Here is a 20,216-nt window from a genome sequence, read left to right as displayed (position 1 = left end):
TGAACTACATCTTCTTAATGATATATAATTTTATACAAATATTATATTCTTTACTGAATGATGTCCAGTGGTCTGGGGAGGAGAGACAAGTGAAAAGCATTCTTCAAATGTTGCCTAGCAGGACACATCTTCATTAAGGGATGTTTTTTTATTAACCTCTTACACAAACAGAAAATCTTCATTTAATTTGGATGTCTTTTATTATAGTTTGAAGTTACCAACAAAATAACAAGGAACAAAGAGAGCTCTCCATGCAAGAAAAAAGCCATGACACCCTGCCGCTGAGGATTTGCAGGGCTTTGGAAGTATGCTTAGTTTGAACAGGAGTGTAGAAGTACTCTTAATGCAACCCAAGAGCAGGTTAGCACTGAAAGGGATTGTCCTACTCTCTCCACGCCTGGCCATGGGGTCCTGCTGCTCCTTTTGCACCTCTTCCATGCAGTGGGTTGGATCAGTGTGAGATGAAATCATTGTTCCATAAGATGACTCACATTACAAAGCTGTACCCAGGATCCTGTCATTAAATCCCCCACAAGTGGTCCTCTAAAAGCTGTCCTCTTAAGGGTGCCAGAATAGTGAAAACAGAAGGCATTTACATTTTCCCTGGAGACCCAGTCCTTCCATCAGCCCTCAGATCACTTTGCTGACTAAATCTTCTATGTATTTGAATAATTTACCATATGAATAACTTCATTTATGCCAAATGAAGAGGTGGACTACTGGGATGTAGTAATGCCAACACAACAAAATTGAAGCTGGGGAGGTGGGGGAAATGAACCTATAACAATGGCAAGTGGTACTGTCTGCTCAGGCAGCAGGAGACAGCTGTGAAGACGTCCGAAATATGAGAGTGTGGGAAGGTACAGAGCAGCATCTAAAAAGGGCTGTAGAATAAGCAGAGCTGAGCAAAAAACAAGCTGCTCTTTTTGAGCTGCAAAAATATGGTTGTTACAGAATGACTGAAAACTAAATTGCAAGTCTGATGTCTCATTCCAAATCTTCCAATTCAGAAAGTATATAAGAACATTCCTGCACCTTTTACTTCCCACTGACATTTAAGAAATAGAAGGATCAACTCCTGCCAAATGATCTGCCACCCTAAATCCTTGACCTGGGCAACTGATGAATGCATGTTACAGATGCATGCAGTGCAAAGACTGATAATATTAAAAGCCAGACCTCAAGTGGTGTAAACTGGCTTTGGCCCAGCTTACATCAGCTGCTGATCTGCTCCGTAAGTATCTTACAGCAGTAACAGCTGGAGAGACGATGGTTTGCATTCACTAAACGCTGATGAGGGCTACCTAACTCGGCATGCTTTGCTCGCATTTGTGGCCGGGAGATTGATTGTATTGAGCATTTTTAAAATCCCTCTTTCTTTAGCTGTTCCTCGAAGAAATCATTACATGCCACAGTCAAAGCAGCAACCAGAATGACAAATTCATTAAAATCCACTTCATTGTCTTTATTGGAGTCCAGATCTTTCATAATCTTATCAACCAGAAGGGGGTCCTTTTGGCCCTAAAGAGAAACAAGAGTGACTTAGTTGTGCAGATCTTGAATGCGTAATTCTGACACACCCGGCGGTGCAACCCACTGCTATGTCACAAGCCCCGGTGCTACTAAATAAAAGGCTGCATGAAATATGCACCTGAATAGTAATATACCAATAGCCACAGCATTAAAAACATAGGTCTGGGGTCCCAAAAGTGCACAGCAACAGAAACTGAAGACAGTGCAGCTCTTAGAAGGAATACAGGTACTAAATAAGCACTGAAATGAATCAAACATTTTAGGAGCTACTGAGCACTGATTTCTTTTGACAAGGTGGATCTATAATGTGCATTTCTCTGTATCATCCCTTATCAAACAGTACTTAGATTTTCAACAGGCTATTCATAAGTGGTCATGTTATACATCCATTCATCACATTCAGAAGATCTCTACTTAGCAAACAACACATCCTATTCAGTAGGAGTAAGAACAGTGAATCTCTTAATAATAAAGCAATAGCCAAGATTAAAAGAAAATCCAACTCAAGGAAATGGATACAGTGTAAAAAAAATCCTGCTGGTGGTGATAGGGTCCACAACAATTTTTACAGTTAAGAGGATACAGAAAAACATTTATGTATCTGGTCATTATTCCATAAAAAGCATCCACACTGTGTTATGCTGAACATAACAAACGTGCAAAGAGATATTCAGATCAGCAGCTTATCGCTGAAAGGATTTTCTTAGCATCTCTCTGCGGGGCACACAAGCAGCTGTACTGTGTCTGTGGCCATTGTGCACAAGCTACTTTCTTGTCTCATGAGAACTGGTTGCTGGATTTAATTCTTCGAAGGACTTACCTATGCCCTATTATTAAAAATGAATAAACAAAAAACTGATTAAAGCCTGATTTAGCTTTGATTTTGCTACTGCTTCTAGGCTGCCCTTGCCCTCCTGCTCAAAAGTGCAGATGATTAAGCAGAGCACAGGTACCCAGCTCTGCCACTGGTGGCACATGGCAGGGCACCAGGGCTGGACCACCCTCTGAAAACACACTTCTCAAACAGGACATTTGATCTCATCTCTGTCTGGCTCCACAAAGACAACTGTCATCTGAGAAGCTGTGGCAGGATGTGCCTTGCAGAAGGAGATGCTATTTCTGAACACTTGGATAGCTGTTTATCCTACCCATGAAACAGTAACTCAAGAGGTTCAGGAGCTGCCCCTTGCTGAAAGGAAGTCAGTGAGCTCATTGGTGAGGAGCTCCTTGAGTTCTCCTTTACTGAGCTTGTATCTGTCTCCTTCTTTGCCAGAGTAGTGATGGAAAATCCTGATCAAGGTGTCCATTGCGTCCTCCAGTGGTGTGGACATAACAGTGAGCAGGAGAGCTGCAGGGCAAAGACCCAGAGTCAGTGACAATGCACAGGAGCCGAACCAAAGGCCAGTCTCAGGGAAGTGTTGGAGAGCTAGCTCAAGAGAGAAGTTGTTACTGGTACTGAAAAAATGGGTTTTCAGTTGATCCATCCTGTTAGCTGTGTGTGAGCAAGGCTAGACTGTTATAAAATAAAACATTGTCCCGAACTCACTAGCAACTATTTCGAAAAGGTAAACAGAAAAGAATGCCTTTATTTAAGAAAGTGATCTACTGTGCATCCATTTTGCAAAGCTACTGTAAAAGGAAATCTCTCATACCCCAAATCGAAAACATGGAAAATGAAGGCACACCCTCCTACCCGTTCATTCAAAAGTTTTCTCAAGAAAATGAGATCAACAAATAACTGTGGCCAAGTTATGACCTGGGATGCACATTTATACAGAAGGCTCCACACCAGTTTCTTAGGTGGTTAGAGGGAAGTCACCAGTAGTAATGATAGAAGCATCAGCTTTCAATTTATTCAGTCGTGTTTGCTTGGGCTTACCTTTTTTTCCTGTAAATTACCTGGAATAAACAAATCTGAGCTAGGCACCTCCGAGGGTTTGCTTCGTCGAGCATGCAGTAAGAAGGTACACAGGGAAGCACCACCAAGAAAAAAGATGGAAATGCAATTAGTTGTTGAGTAGCAGACTCAAAAAATAGCTAAAAATAGGAATCAGGTGAAAGGGAAATATTATGCTGATTAAACCCCAGGAGAGACATTAAAAATCCAGAATTAAATTCAAGGTAAGACTGGAGTCCTGAACAATATCACCGTGCAAAGGCTAAGACTTACCTGCTTTACAGGCTAGCTGAGGTGTATGCAAGAAAATATATCACAGAAGGCAATGGTCACCTTCCTTTCAAAACCCATGCAGAGGCTCTTGTTTATCAGGATGAGAGGGTGGATTACACAAATAGAGACAAATGTATAATTGTCACAAGGATGACGGGGCTTCTGTTTCCCTCTGCATTTGCCTACTCTGTTTAATAAAAGCTGCTTGCTGTAAATGGGTCACTAAAATATTCACTAGGCAGAGCAGAGGTCTGTGTGTGGACCATACAAGCTATTTTTTTATTACTTGACCTCTTACAAATATGCCCATCCAGGGGCCTGAAGATGAAAATTAGAAAATGCTAACAATCACTGAGTCAGTATAAAACAACTTTCTCCCATTTTCAAAAGAACTCTTTCAAATCTGTCTCTCTGTGCTTCTACAGCTGAGAGTCTAAATGCCTCGGCACTGGCAGCCAATGTTCAAAGATACTTGGGTACCTAGGGGTAGGCTTATAGGTGAGTTTGCCACAAATCCCTTGAGATATCTACCTTTATTGTCAGACGTCTCTGTAAGCCTAAAACATTAGCTCTTGCTGAATGAAATTCTTGCTGTGGTACATGTGTCCTCAGGGGGAAATGAGGAAACCAGTTTCAGAGGAAGGTGTGCCTGAAATTATAGTGTGCGCTGATCAACAGGCTTGGCTTAATTTTTATTAGTCCTGCACAACAACTGCAGTTCAGCATCTCTCTTTTAATAAATGATCTTCCCCCAGGAAGTCTTCCCCTGCCCCGAGCCCAGGCACTTGCTGACCCTGGGGGTGATGGCTGGGGGACACAAGAAAGAGCAGCTTCACCATGGTAGGGCCTACTTACCACCCAAAATACCAAATAACCACACATTGCATGATGGCCACATGAAATGGAAAACTGCTTGCTTTGGGTTTGCTTTCCCTCAATAAAGCCTTCCACCAGCTGCATACGCATGTCTAGCGAGCACAACTGTGCAGATAAACAGCAAGAGGGCACACAGCTGCAGCTCTTTCTCTCTTTCATTCCAGTCAGGGGGAAAGAGAATGAGATGGGCATTGCTTTCACCTCTGAAAGCCTCCAGGCACTCGTAATTTCGAGTGCCACAGTAGATCTCAGCCCACACCTCTGCCTCCCTCCTTTGCCTCCAGACACGATGTTTCTTCCATCTGTGCCGCTGTGACAAGTCTTCACAACCTGAGGGGTCTTGGCTGTGCCTCTGGGAGAAAGGGGAGGGAAGAGGGGGGCCGTATAAAAATGCTGGATCCCAGCGGTATATGGGAGGTCACCATGTTTCTGAAACTGTAGGCAGGCTCTTCTGGTTAGAGGTCCCTGCGGACATGTACAATACTCCACACAGGGCATACACCTTCACCTCCCTTCACTGCGGTCGTGAATGCTCACCAGGGACAGGGGAGCCAAAGCTCAGGTAAATTTTAGAAAAGGTCCAGGTAGAAATCAGCCTGGAATGTTGACATGCAACAAGAGGAACCTAACCTCTCCTGGAGTCAGAGGAGAGTTGCAGAGGAGAGTTGTTCTCCATACCTTTTCTGTATTTGGGGATAGCTAATGGGTGCCCAGTTTTGTACAGAGGGAACCCCTGTACTCCACCAAGCATCGGGATCTAGCTGGACCATATGCAGCATGTGGGAGAAGAACATGGGTGATATCAGGTGCAGCACAGCTCTCCCAGTCAGATCCTGGGCATTCTCTGTGTCTTTGCAGGTGCTAAGAAAAAGCATGGAGTCTCTTAGGTAGCTACAGCCATGTAGGGCTATGTCTTGCCTGGGATTCACTAATGCTTATAACTATTGCTTAGAAATATTATCCAGATAAACATCAAAATACTGGGGTGTTTTTGGCATTTATTCAACAACAGCTTCACTCACAATCAGAAAAAAACCATGGCTGAGCCAATACACAAGTATAAAATCCTTCTGTTTGTCTATATATTACATTGATCTTCTGGCTGATGAATATTGCAAATTAATTATCTAAGCAGAGTCTACAGGAGGTACAACTTTCAGGAAGCAGGTATAAACTTTCAGAGCTGTGATCCTCAGGACAGAAGAAAGAAGGGTTTCCTCTATCATCTCCAGGACATCAGCTCAATAATTTATACAGTGATATAATCTGTGCAGTCTCTTTCAATAGCTACTTTCACCCCAGCTAATTGTGTAAGAAACTCTCTATTCCACGCTGTTGGATTACATGTACACAGGGGATGGCTGCACTGACCTTGTTTGTTAAGAGGTCCATCCAATTTGCTGTGTCCATCCCTTTCCTCCCCGGCTAGTGAAATCATGCCAGTGGCTCCAGTGACAGCAGAGATCTCCTAACTCCTGTGAGGGCAGGTCCCATAGGCTACCAAAAATTCATTATTATCAATCAACTGTTTCTAACACTTCATCCAAAACTCCAGCACAATCTGGTTTTGTATGATATCTAATAGGCACTGAAGATAATTAAAGTCAACACAGCCTGCAAACACTTCTGTATCAGGGCAAGACCTGACTCCATGTCAGCAACAATCATTCCCTTGTCAATCCTCCCCTGCACTCTGGTTTCCACCAGGCTGCACACAGGAACAGCACCAGATGTGGTTCATAGAGGTAGCAGAACTGCAGCATGACTGCAGTGAAGATTGGTACCTTCCTCATTCATGACCAAACTTCGTCCATCACAATATGCCAAATCACGGCAGTGTTGGTGGGAAGGCACCTCTGGAGGCGCCTAGTCCCACCTCCTGCTCAAAACAGGATGATCACCAATGCCAGACCAGGTGAGCCATGGCTTTGACTAGTTAAATCTTGAAAACCTCCAGGGATGGATATTTCACAAGTTCTTGGGTAACCTGCTCTAGTGCTGCACTACCTCCTTGGGGAAGATGTTTACCCTAATATACAGTCTGAGCAGCCCAAGCTTCAATTGTGGCCATTGGCCCTTTTTGCACTGCCTACCACTACCATAAAGAGTTTGACTTTGTTGACTATAAATTCCCTTCAAATAGTCTTGGCTCCTCACTCAAACTAAAAAATAAACTTGAAAGCAGCCTGTCCCCTGACTTGCCCAATCTAGCTCCATGTTTTAGTGTCCCTTTCACATTATCTGCTTGCCCCGTGCAGACTGCTCTAGCTGTGCCCTTCTAATGAGTATTTCAATATTAAAGTGTGCACTGCAAAATCAATGGCTGTTAGAAGCAGAAGGGCAGATTTTTCACCTGGCAAGCACAAATACTCTATAGGGCTGAATTTTGCTATCTTTGCTCAAGCAGTAACAGATGCTAGGCTTACAGAATGAGTCAGCCATCTGATTTCACCAGAGGCTGCTGAGAGAGGCAGAGGCTGTTCCTTGCCCTGTAAACCTGAGAAAGGACCCAACCAGCTGTGACTGCTTCCTTCAATTTTAGTTAGGGTAATGTAGAGGTACAACCAGCTGGGAGGCTCTGCGGGACTGCTCCTCCACTCCTATGTGGAAATAGGGCAGTCAGATCACAGGCAGAAAAACTTACCGCTGGTCTCTTCTCCTCAAAAAACTGAGCAGTTCTGCCCTGTGTGAAAGCAGTCAGCCCTTGACATAGGTCAGCAGTCTTCTTCCTCCACAGCTGGGAAGGAGAATGTTTGGCTTCTTCACCAGGATTTTTCCTTGGTCTCTTCTTGAGACAACATAACACAGGCTGCCTTTAAGCCAGAGCAGCCTACAGAGTGACAGTCTAAGCCACAGCAAAATACTGCTCAGCTTAAGTGGGAGGATGTCATACTTAGGGCATCTGGTTTTCAACATTTGCCAGAATGCACATGGGGAATATTTTCTCACAAATAATTATTGTGCTGGGAAAGGCAAGTCAGCCTCCCACCCGCATCCTGTCACTATTTATTTTTCCCAAGCTCACACTGTTCTTGGGATGCACGTGTTTTGAATCAATGTTGTACCCGCAAAGTGGCAAAAGGTGTGATGAGAAGCAACAGGGAACACTGCAAGGCTCAGAAGGATGGATATACTATACACTAAAAAGCTTACATTAGCTTAGACCCTAGATTAAAGAGCTTGTTAATATAGACTAAAGAGCTTATAAGAGACTTACATTTGAACCAGTATTTCTTGTTAAGTTATAATGAGCATTTCTACATTTTTAGGGTTGTTAGTGTTTTCATTTGTGTTTTGTTTCTGTATCTGGATGGTTGATTGATCTATCCCTTTACATCAGGCATGTCTCCCTTCCCCACAGGTTCTGGTTCACATCTTCAAGAGTGATCCCACAGGCAGCAGAATAGCAAAGAGCTATTAAAGCTTTCTCTAATAGCTTTTACCACCTAAATTCAGTGGTTTACTCTGTAGGCATCTTTTTTAATGGGTTACACTTCAAGGGCTGCCCAACAGAAGTGTATCTTGATCTCATTCTCTGCTGAGTCCTGTTTTGGACAAGATTGTACACTTCTTTTCCAAATATGTAAATGACTTTTTCATTGAAATGTCCGGATCATTGAACCCTGCTTGTTCCCATAGTGGTCATTTCTCTTGTGATACTAATTCAGGGCAGAAATTGGAGCGTTGTCTGTACTTGAGGTACTGATCTGGGTTACTAGCTACTGCTCCTTTCTCCTCCTCCCAGAAAATCAGCCACCATTTCCTCTGTTTGTGAGCAACCACCTGCTACTAGCCTGTGAAGGCAACATAAAGTTGTATAGGAATGTATTGTTACCTGGAAAATAGCCTAGAAAGCCTTTGTCAACCCTAAACTGAAGTTTTGAAGTGGTATTCTGACTATACAATCCTTTCTTCCTTGTAAGCCTCTGAAGCAGATGCATCTATTGAGCCGTGTATCAGCCAAGCCATTTATTACTTTAATGCAGTCTATCTACACCAAGGAAGGATACCAAAATAGTGTAAAATATGCCGGTGCAGACAGAATGGAAGCCAGCTCTGCCTCAGGTAGCAGCAGTGGGTCCCATTACAGAGCAGCCCCCCCCACCCCGTAACCAGAGAACATGTACCCAGCGCCAGCTGGCTTTGGTAGCTCACGTTACAGCTAGTATTTGGCAATACATCACCTGAACAAAGCCAAGACAGTAATTCCCTTTGTGTTAAATCCACTGATCGGTAAGGCAAATCCACCCTTTTGAGACATGCTGGTTCTGACCGACTCATGTTTCTTCCTAATTCGAACTCATACCAATGTGCAGCAGTCTTCGTCCTAATTCACTTCAATGTCCAGTTCCTTCCACAAGGTTTTTGCACCTAGGTTCAGGTTATGCTTCATAACTGTTGGGACCCTGTGGACACATATTTAGCTAACGTCGGTTGCAAGAGCATTGCAGACGCCTTTAGAAGACCTTGAACAGAATAAACAAGAAGACAAAAAAAGAAAGATGATAATAAAGCCAATTAGAAGAACACAGGTGTGCATTCCATGATAAAGGGAACTTGGCACAAAACCCCTCAATTCGGCAGTTTATCTCGACCAATTAGACTGAGACAAGCTTCGCATGTTTAAGTTGATATAACCAATTATATCTTATGTTTATGCGTGTGTACAATGTTGATATAACCAATCATATTTTATGCTTGTGCGCATGTACAGTGACTTTGCAGAACATGTGACTATAAGTATGTGTGTGTTTTAGCAATAAAGGGTCGTCTGTCGTCTGCTTTCAACTTTACAGGCGTCTGTCTACTTCAATCTCCTCAGGACCCCTCCTTGCCAGGGGTGATCCTGTGTCACAGGGTGGTGACCAAGTCACCTACCTGGTTGTAGCGGTAGGAAAACCTTCCACAGGTTTTCCCTGGTCCTGGGTGGGCTGTTGAGTGACACCTGCCTCAGTTCTTCCTTCCTGGTCTACAACTATCCACACAGCAGCTATTACTTTGGGAATGGATTTCCTAGGGTGTGACTAGCTCAATGGTGGCAAGGAGTGTCTCTGAGCAGCAAAGGCCCCTGGCCTGTACAACTACATGCTTGTACATGCACTAGGCCATGCCGTGATGCGTGCGTGGGTGGCCACCGAGGCTCCAGATGCAGAGCTCACTGCGTCTTTTCCATCCTCTCTGCTCTGTCTGTGAGCTGTGTGCTCAAGTGGGCCCACCCTGAGATAACTGGCAAATAAACTCACCTTCCCGATTACCAGGGCTGAAATAAATACCCACCAAAAGATGCAATGGAAAAAAAACACTCCAGACCAACTTGATTCAATATTCCTGGCCACTGCTGATGTTAAATCACTGTCCTGGTTTCAGCCAGGATAGAGTTAATTTTCTTTTTAGTAGCTGGTACAGTGTGTTTTGGATTTAGTGTGAGGATAATGTTGATAACACACTGATGTTTTAGATGTTGCTAAGTAGCGCTTATCCTAAGTTAAGAAATTTTCAGTTCCCCATGCTCTGCCAGCAAGCAGGTGTACAAGAAGCAGGGAGGGAACATGGCCAGGACAGCTGAACCGAACTAGCCAAAGGGATATTCCATACCATAGAATGTCATGTTCAGTATATAAACTTGGGGCAGTTGGCCGGGAGGGGCCGATCGCTGCTTGGGCATCGGTCAGCAGGTGGTGAGCAATTGCATTATGCATCACTTGTCTTTTCTTGGGTTTTATTTCTCTCTCTTTTTGTTATATTCCCTTTCATTACTATTATTATTATTATTATTATATTTTTGTTATTAGTGTTATTATTATATTTTTATTATTAGTGTTATTATTATATTTTATTTTACTTTAGTTATTAAACCATTCTCACCTCAATCCATGAGTTTTACTTCTTTTTCTTCCGATTCTCATACCTATCCCACTGGGAGGGGGGAGGAGAGAGCAAGCAGCTGTGTGGTGCTTAGTTGCTGGCTGGGGTTAAATCACGACAATCAATATAGAAAAATGAAGCAAATAAAGTTTTCTCTCAGTTTGTATGTATATAAAAAAATGAGGAAAACAACTTCTTGTCTGGGGCTGCCCCTTAGTGTCCTGCTGAAGAACTGCTGCTTCCAGATCTCATGCTAGCAACGACTACCAAAGCTGCAGTGCCCAAGGGAGACAGACTCCCATCTGACTGCTCCAGGACACACGTAGATGCTTCACTACTGCATTACTACAGCAAGCTCCGCATAAGGGTCTGCATTATCAACAACAAGCCAAACGAGAAGTAAAACCATTAAAAAATACAGAGAAAAGAAATACCCTTTGCTCACAGCTTGTTGGCTATAGATACAAACTCTGCAGTGAATTTAAGTGCTTAACACAGGTCAGTGTTAAAATAATGGGATTTAGGCACACGCTTTACTGAATTCAGGCTGTATATTCCACTAACGACCCTTAATAACGCATCCCAAACTTATCACCTGCTGTGGGAAAAAGAGAGTTCAGAAGCACTTAAGGCCAATGCCACTGTTTGGAAGGTAAATGGAAGAAAAGACCAGAATAATGTAATCTCCTCCAGAGCTGTTACAGGAACAATTTGCAGATAGCCATGAATTTTCTTGTCCAAATGCAATGGGATCAAGAAGCCTGAAGAGGGCATTGAGGGCCAGTAGATGGTCAGGGTATAGCAGGAGTGCTTAAAGATAAGTCCGTAGCAGAAAATCTAAATAAATATTTTGCATGTGTTTTCACTATGGTGGAGTTTGGGGAGGTTCCAACAGGACAGAGAAAGGGACATACTGAAGGATCTGTCTCAGACTGAAGTGTAGGTAGAAGATGTTGTAGGGCAGATCTTCAGAACAAGCCATAACAAGCCAGGACTGGATGGTATCCACTCTGGAGCTCTAGAGGAACTTGAAAGTGGATGACCCATGGGAGCCGCTGGCTGAAAACTGTCTCAGGACCACAGCACAGAAACCTGGTAGGTATAATGCCAAGTGGAGAGGTGCCAGGCAGCATCCAGAGAGCTGCTGAACATTAAGTCTTCTGTCCATATTGGGTAAAGAGGTAGAGACCAGCCTGAAAACCAGAAGGGTGGGAACATGACTAAACACAGTACACTGGGGAAAAGGAAAGAGGAGGCATAACACAAACCTACTGGTGTTCCCTGAAGAAGTCTATGATGGGTGACATCCCTGATTACTGTCCACCTTGTTCCCAGAAAGCATTCCTCACTCTTAAAGAAACTAGGCTGCCATGGGATACAAGGAAAAGACTCACACAGTAAATGGCTAACTGAAAGACAGGAAATAAATAATAAATTACTGGGTTTTACAAGTGAACTGACACCATCAGTGGGGTCCCACAGGAATCTGTCCTGGGGCCAGTGCTACTCAACATATTCATCGATGACCTGGGAAAGGGAATTAATAATGAAGGGATAGAGTTCTTTTGTTGATATAAAGCTACACAGAGAGAGGAAGCTAAAGTCCAGCTGTGAAGAATGCAGAAGGACCTCACAGAACTGAGTGATACAGTGTCAGACAAATTCAGCATAGCTAAATACAAAGTGACGTGGGGAAAATCAGGTTTTTGTACACAGCTATGAGCTTTAAGTTGACTATTAGGATTCATGAGTGAGATCTTGGGGTTACTGCAAATGAAAATGTTGGTCCAGTAAGAATCTGAAAACAAACAGGATTAGGAAAGAAATAGAAAACAGAAAAACAGAAGTGTTTTTATGCCACTAAATAAATCCAAGGGAAGCCCACTTCTTCAACATCATGGTGGTCCTCTTACCTTCTTCTTACAAACAGTATGGCAGGATTAGAAGAGATAAGGAGAAGACCAGCAAAAAAATTGTGTTCTGTGCTAGAAACAGCTAAATACACAAGGCATCTCAGTCTGCAGAATGACATAACTGGGGATATGAAAGAAGTCTCTACATTCGTGAATGGCATGAAGAAGGTGAGTAAGAACTAATTATTCACGGTCTTTTCCAATACAAAAATAAGGGGAAAAAAAACCCCGCAACCTAGTTCAAAACAAGCAGAAGAACTTTTTTAAGCTGCTGAACTGCTTGCTGTGAGAAATTCTTGGGACATACTTATTGAGAGCTACTAAATATAAAAGCTTGTGTCATCAGGACATCTCCAAAACACAAATCACTGGAGATTGGGTTGGTATTCTGGGGAAATACCAGCCTTGCCCAACTCTAGTCCTCTTTCCTACATACCAGCATCAGCCACTGTTCCTAGCAGGTTACTAGGCAAGAACTAGCTTTTGTCTGACATTAAAAGCCAGCTATATTCTTATGTTATCTGAAAAAAAAAAATATCTCCCAACAATAATGTGGGACCAGCACTAGTTCTGACAAACAGTCTCTGCTTTCCTAGAGAACTGTGTGGTTTAAATGGCTGTCCCAGTAATATTGGAATAGGAAGAAAATTCATTAAAAAGCGCAAGGTAGACAAAACATTAATTTCCAGTACAAGGTTATAGGAAAACAAAACTGAAAGCAGAACGTGCTTGCAAACCTCCCTGGATGTTCTCATGGCTATTACAGCAGCAGTTGCTCTGAGAGGTCTGCTCTAGAAAAAGTGAACTTCTGACAGTACTAGGAATGGAGCAGTACCAACACTACAGGAGCAATGCATGTCTCAGCAGGAGCCAGCCTGAGTGTTAAAAGCTGATGTAAGTTAAGAGCTAGAGGCAGACTTAAGGTACAATTGATTTAATTGTCTTTAAAAGACAAGGAAATTAGATGGTTGTTCCAAGTTTAATGAACACCATAAATGGCCCAGAGACATGTTGCATACATGTGCAAACCAAGTACAGCCGAGACAGTGGGAGAAAGCCAACAGGCGTAATTTCCTCTTCACACCTTAGAGTTTACTTAGAATTTGGGGCTGCATGCTTTCTTTCTGTTTGGAGGAAAAACTGAGAAACACTGTGCTGTGCAGATACACTCGGGTCTACCAGCAAGATACACCACTCTGCTGTGGTGCCTCCATCCCTCACCTTTTCAGGGCAGTAGCAGCAGCTCCTGGGTCCACCAGCCCTGGCAGGTACCTCATCCAAGCTACTGGCCAGCAGTGGGGTTCCTTCCTGTTGAACAACGTGATGCCCCCATGGGCTTCATGTTGGTCTCCTGGCTCACAGCCCCGTCACACACTCTCCTCTCTCATACCACAGTCCTATGTCACCTGGCATGTCAGATGCTGAGAAACTAGATGTAAGCCCTGCATGCTGACAGACAATACACTTGCACTTGCACTCGCACTATCTAGGGACAGGACACAGCTCAAACAATGGCTGCCAGTGCTTGCCATGGAGCGTTGTTCTGATCCCTCTGTTTCACTTCTCTTTGTTGCTTTTATCCTTGCTTCTGTGCCGCCTGAGTGTAACATTCGTGCAGCCTTTCAGCCCCTGCATTTGCAGGAAGGGACTCCCTCAGCTCCAGCAGACCTCATTGGGTCTCACTCTGCAGCATGTAGTTCTCTTATGACGTTGTGCATCATTTCCCACAATCTTGCTATGGGAAGCCTATTTTTTGTGGCTGATCAGTTAGCTCACTTTCAAGGGTGCTATATTAGATGCACAGAAGTAGTCTGAATGGAACTGGTTTCAGCAAACACCTCTAGTGCGTAAAAACAAAGACATTAGATATATGTTGGAAGAGAAGAAGTAGACACAAGTGACTGCAGAACTATTACTCAACCAATACACATCACGGTTAAAATATGTTATCAAAATTTGGAAAGAAACTGGAATAAAATCACTGAAGTGAGTTAAAATGGGTGAGTAAAAGTTTTGACAGATAGAAAGCCCACAAAGCAATTATCTACTTTGTCTATGTGCCACTAAAAATAGTCATCATGTCTGCTGTGGAAAACAGAGCGATCGTGTACAAATTGACTTAGACATTTACTGCTCTGCTGCCTTCTAAAAGGATGACTAATGTTTTATTGTTCCTACCCCATTTTCCAAGTACCCCTATAACAAAGCCTTGAAAGAGCTGGTGTTACATTCACAGAGCTTCCTTCTCATCTCCGCCCTGCTGTACCGAACAATATTCCACCTTTGATCAGCAAGACTTGTCTTTACTTCAAAGAGCCACATAACACTGTTTAAACCCTTTCTCAGCCACAGAACATTGCACAAGTTGCATTCAAACTCTCTGATTCCAGTGAGCTTTAAGAGGCATATATCTCTGTGAAAAGAAATTCCTTCATAATCAGAACTATATGAATTTCTGTTATTTGCTTTTCAGATATTTGACCAAAGACTCTGAGCTATGAAAAGGAGAATGTCAGTGACTGATATCATGTGCAACATTCTTTAATTTAAACTTTTATTTCCTCTGCAAGTATTTTTCTGCCTTTTTTGTGGTGATTTTAGAGTGAAATCAGGTTTTACATTTACAGAAGTCTTTTCCAAACTAACTCTTTTGCCATTGTTTAAAGGTTGTTTAAAAGTTCATCGTCCCTGCGGTATTTCCACAGAAAGTAGGGCAATACACTGACACAAATGCTGAGACTGGTACTAAATGAGACTTCAGATGTACATTTGGTAATACAAAGCACTGCCATCCCTGAACTAAAAAGCATGATGATGATATCAGCATCCTTCCTTGCTCTCTTTTTCTAGAGATTTTCTGTTTCTTGGGGTAATCAGCAGATACAAAAGGCTGGCAGGTTCTCAGGAGCAAGTACGTGCTACCATCTTGTTTCCATCGTGTTGAGTTGGGTGTTTAAAAATGTTCATTTTGGTACAAAAGTGTAAGTATCCTGAGGCTGTTAAGACTCCTTGGAGTCATACTGTGGCAGAAGTATGGCAGAAACCAGTATCATATCAGTAGTGATTGCTGCCTTAACTGTACAGCCCTCTAATTATGGTACCTTTATTAATTACATGGACATGCTTTGTCTTCTAGTGGTCATTGAAACAAAAAGTATAACAGGCATTGATGTCTTTTATTGTAAGAGTTATCTAAGTAAAATTATGCCACTCACAAAGCAAATGAACAATTACTTTCCAACAACCAAAATTACAGACGCTGCTGACCCATGGAAAGCTCCTAAATGATGGTATTACAAAGTATCTAGATTTTTTTGTCAGGGGACTGAGTCCAGGCATTCCCCATTCTTCATTCTTCGGTTTACTGTCAAAAGAAGTTTGTGGTAAAATGAAAGGCAGATGCTCTCACCATCTCCTCTAATGATGTAGCCCCACTGATGGGCTAGGTCCAGCACTCTCAGTTGTTCCTTACTCACCTGACATGATGGGTTGCAGCTCAAGAGCTGCATCCCAGCCTCAGTCCTGTCTTTGATATCAAACAGAAGTACACTTGCAGCATCTTGCAAGAGTATTACAACTCCTCAGGAAGATGAAAGGCTGGTAAAAAACAGTACAAATGGGCCTCTGCCTTTGGTCAAAGGGCGAAGAAGATTTGTTCCTTACTTAAGAAATACATTCATTTCTTACCTGAGTCCACTCTTGTGAAGCGGCCTGAGTCACCATCCTTACCAGCACAGTTTTTTGTAGTTACAATGGCTGTGGTAAACATGCATTAAGTTACAGCCAGACATTTGCAGGTGAAGCAACATTTCCACTATGGCAAACTTCATGTGGGCTCAGATGCTGTGAAAATTATGAAAAAAATCAGCTATCACTGACAATAAACTTCTGCGTGTCATGCTATTTCAGAAACCTTGGGATTACAGGAGATAAACAACAACACCTCTTGTTCAGATAAGATTATGCTTAGAAGACTTCGTTTTAACAGTGGTTTAGATCCAAGAAAAATGAGGGACACTGGAAGATATCGTGAGAATATCCTGCTTCAAATGATACTCTCCAGGAGCCTCGTATCTCTCCTTAGCAGTCTGCTTCCCTGATCCCAAGCTTAGCAGGGATATTTAATATCATCTGTTAAGTCTTTCTCCTTCTCTAACATCAGATATATATGTGTGTTTTGAAATGGGGAATTACAAAACTACTTGCACAGCACAAGGAAACCTGGATTAAGGCTTTCACATTTGTGCATGTTAAAGTGCAATAGCAGCTAGAAACAGAAGAGGGAGCCTTTAGTCACAGTATGAGCTCTTTTTGCAGTTTTCAGAAAATGAAACAAAACATGATTCTGTATGTAAAATTCTTTCCCCAGCTGATGAACAAAGTACTCAGTCAGCTCCCGAATACCACTGATCCCTCTGGGCTTGGGCAGACAGCTTGGTTGGTATGTGACATGTACCTTTGACCCTTCTCTGAGAAGCCACGCTCCTGTGTCACGCTCTGTGCCCTTTGTCTGCTGAGATGGTACTATTTCCCCATACTGCAAGTCTCCTGAAGCTAGGAGGTCAATATGCAAAAGTGAGGATGTGACTTCAAGGAGGACGCTCTACTCCAGAAACACCAAGAGCCAAGGAGATGCTTGCATCTCTGACTTTAATGCAGTAGCTTTAGCTCCTCATGTAAGTAGTGGAGTGGGTGCTCTGGGAGGAAGGAGGGAGGCTGCTAGGTTAGACATGCTGAACTACCCTCTGCAGATGTCCACCTACCGATAAGATGCTTAGGTACCAAAGCAGAGATGTGTGTCTTGACTCCCCTCCCAAGTGCAAACTAACTGTGAGGAGCTCTCTCCCCTTGGAAGAGGGAATGAACTACCCAGCAGAAAGGCACTGTGAGTTCATGCTTAGGGAAACTGTGCATTAACAGGCATAAGATACTTGCCACGTGCACACTACAGTCACCCCACTAAGTGGACAAACCCCCCCAAATGGTCCGCAGGCCTCAGTGCCCTGTGGAGCCCTTGCTCTTCCTGATCACGTTTGACAGGTCTGGTTCAATGTCTTTGGGTGCCTGCAACCAGCAGTGACTCTAGGGTTTGTATTCGTGCCAGAAGTTGTTTAAACTTAAACCACACATAGAAGACAAAAGGATCTTGAAACAACAGGGCTGCTGACTTCTCTCTTATCTAAAGTCCTGCTATCTTGATTTGAGGTGTAGGCAGCAGAAGCTGTGACCTTATCAGCAGTCAGGCACTGCCATTTCCGCACTTCTGGCAGAGGTATCTCCACTCTGTGGTGTGCCATGACCTAAAGCCAGGACCTTCCCTATCCACCTGCCCATGCCCTGTCACAACACAGTTACCAAAGTGAAGGTAGCTGTGGAAGGACTCTCTCTCCTGCCACCCCTCCTTCTTCAGCCCCTTCTTGGCTCCTGCTGCAGAATTTAATTCTGCAGAGCTCACCCTGGGCCAAGTTTTGTCGATGCTGGCGCCAGCTCTACACCCTTCAGTAGCAAACCCGAACAAAGCCATCTGCACTCTTCAGGGACATCAGACTAAACAGCCCCCTGATGAACGGTTTACCAGCTATCACCTTTAGAGAGCTCCTTTCTCCTCTTCATCACTGGCCCTGCTAACCAAAAACTCATGCCAGCAGACTGGGAGTTGAGTGAGGCTCCTCAGTCTCAGCTAGTCACCCAGGGTCTGGCAGCAATTCAGACATTGACTGAGGATTGTCTTACCAGCTACTATTGTAGTATTCACGGCTCTACCAATTTAACAACACGTAGTGACACACGGAGCTTCCAGGCAACCAGCCTAACACACTTCATAAATTATGACAGAGCAGTTCCATAATTTCCTTTCAGCATTGCATTTTATTATCAAATCACTCTTTACAGCAACAGCACCCTCCACAAATAGCATCACCACAATACAGCCACCTCCAATATTTCCAGGTGTACTCCTGAAGCTAATGGAGAGACATCAGTAATTTTGGTCAAAAGCAGGCAACTTCATTTGAACATGATACAGCACTACTTGCCTCCAACACGTCCTGAATTAGTGCTAAGGGCTTGCCCTTGATATTTTTGCACTGTGAACCATGTTGCTCAGTTCATCCGCTCAGAGAAAGCCAGACAGGGTTTGCCTGACTGGGGTTTGAAGATGAAATGTCAAGGGGTCACGATGTGTCAGACTGGAAGTACGTGCTAGTTCTGAGTCACTGCCAGCTAAATCCAGCAAGCACCAGCGCATAGTATTCCCTCCGCAGCCGACACTGCCGTTTTGACTCATCAATTGCTTCTTGTGTTTTCTTCATATCCCCCTGGCTTTTGTAAATGCATGACACAGGAGACTCTTCAGGACTTTCAGGAAACTCCCTCTACCCATTGCATCTGATTTTTTTAGTTTGTGTTCTACAAGTTATTTCCTTCATTTCCTCTTATTCAGTGGGTCAGCCTCTCCAAAGAAGCAGCATATCCTTTGTTTTCCCATGTTAAATGACTCCATTTTCCCAAGTGCTCAGAAATACAGACACAGGCCCCAAGCAAATGGGCTTCACCTTCCCACACCCCACAGTCCACAGGATTATATGACAGCGCAGTCCCCATCGCAGCCATTCAGCCAGGGGAAGCACGGACCCAGCTGCTAAACCATAGCACCAGGAGTACATACCATCCTGAATTCACACTCAATGTGGAGAAAGAATGAATGCTGATGGCCTTCCCCACTGCATCATGTCCATGCATCACTTCCTTCCAGCAGCTAAGAGCTGGCAAGTGCTGTAATGGGGAGGGGAAATCAAATAAACTGCACTGAAGGTTCAATCTCAAACAAGCTGAACACTCAATTTCCAGCAGTTTCCTTCCTGGAGGTGAGGTACAAAGCCGGAGTGCAGTTGCTGAACCAAATGTAGCTGTTAGCTGCAATAGAGAGACATCTGCTCATGTGCCAGCTCATGCTCTTTCTCAGCCAGAGCACTTGTCACTTGATGCATGCAAGGTTTGGTAAAATCCTGCCAACCTTAAGAATTACTATAGGTTGATTTTTAGAACTGCCATAAAACACAGATAACATCCCTCTTGTCCACTATTTGCACAGAGCTGTGTGAAATGACACATCACAGGGGCTGCAATACCTGGAGGTGACCAACTGATAGAGCTGAGAGTTGTTATTGGGGCATTTCTCTTAACTCCCAAACGTAGGCTGGTCAAATGTTGGCTTTTCTTCTCCTCCCACACTTTGTTCTCTTGCTTCATTACACAAGTGCTCATTAATGCTCATTACTGCATATTATTAACAACACACAACAAACAAAGGAACAGGGGTTAGTCCATGTGATGAGTGTGCTACCAGCAGACTGCACTGGTAAAGCAATCCAAACACAGTCATAACTTCAGCAGCAGGACAGTGCTTTACAACCAGTGTAAAAATCTCATGGAGACCAGATGGAGCAAATTTTACCAGCAAGGGTGCAGTCTCTGGGTTACAGCTACATTAGGGCTCCTGCTGACTTGGCTCTGGCAATTGGAGATTGCACTGGTTCTCTCCCATGGGTGCTCTATGCTGTGGCAAAATGCAATAGCCAAGTGAGCATTGAGCCGACACACGCAGCACGCAGCATTCAACAGCTGGCAGCATAAGTGACAGGGAAACAGGGTATCCAGACATATGGGAGGGGGCACATTTTCATTATCTTTGCATTTCGGAATGCAGCCTCTATATTGAAGTGTAGACACTGGAGCTTGGCTCTGACAGAATTCTGTCAGAGATAATTCCAGGTAGACCTTGAGCTGGCTCTGTTCTGGTGTTTGCACCACATGAGCAATCCCAGGTAGTTTATGAACTCCAGTGCAGCTATGAACCT

General features: G+C 43.6%; 1 protein-coding gene across 1 annotated transcript; it reads right to left on the bottom strand.

Annotated features, from left to right (window-relative positions):
• Window positions 1–201: 201 nt before the first annotated feature.
• On the bottom strand, window positions 202–16,080 carry S100Z (S100 calcium binding protein Z). The gene is given in 5 exon segments (XM_052776615.1): window positions 202–1,521; window positions 2,724–2,881; window positions 3,704–3,742; window positions 3,745–3,790; window positions 16,045–16,080. Coding segments are annotated over 5 exon segments (438 nt in total). The 3' UTR covers window positions 202–1,362.
• Window positions 16,081–20,216: the final 4,136 nt, after the last annotated feature.

The sequence above is a fragment of the Harpia harpyja genome, chromosome Z, assembly GCF_026419915.1.
Source record: "Harpia harpyja isolate bHarHar1 chromosome Z, bHarHar1 primary haplotype, whole genome shotgun sequence".
Lineage (NCBI taxonomy): Eukaryota > Metazoa > Chordata > Aves > Accipitriformes > Accipitridae > Harpia > Harpia harpyja.
This window is presented reverse-complemented; position numbering and strand designations above follow the sequence as displayed.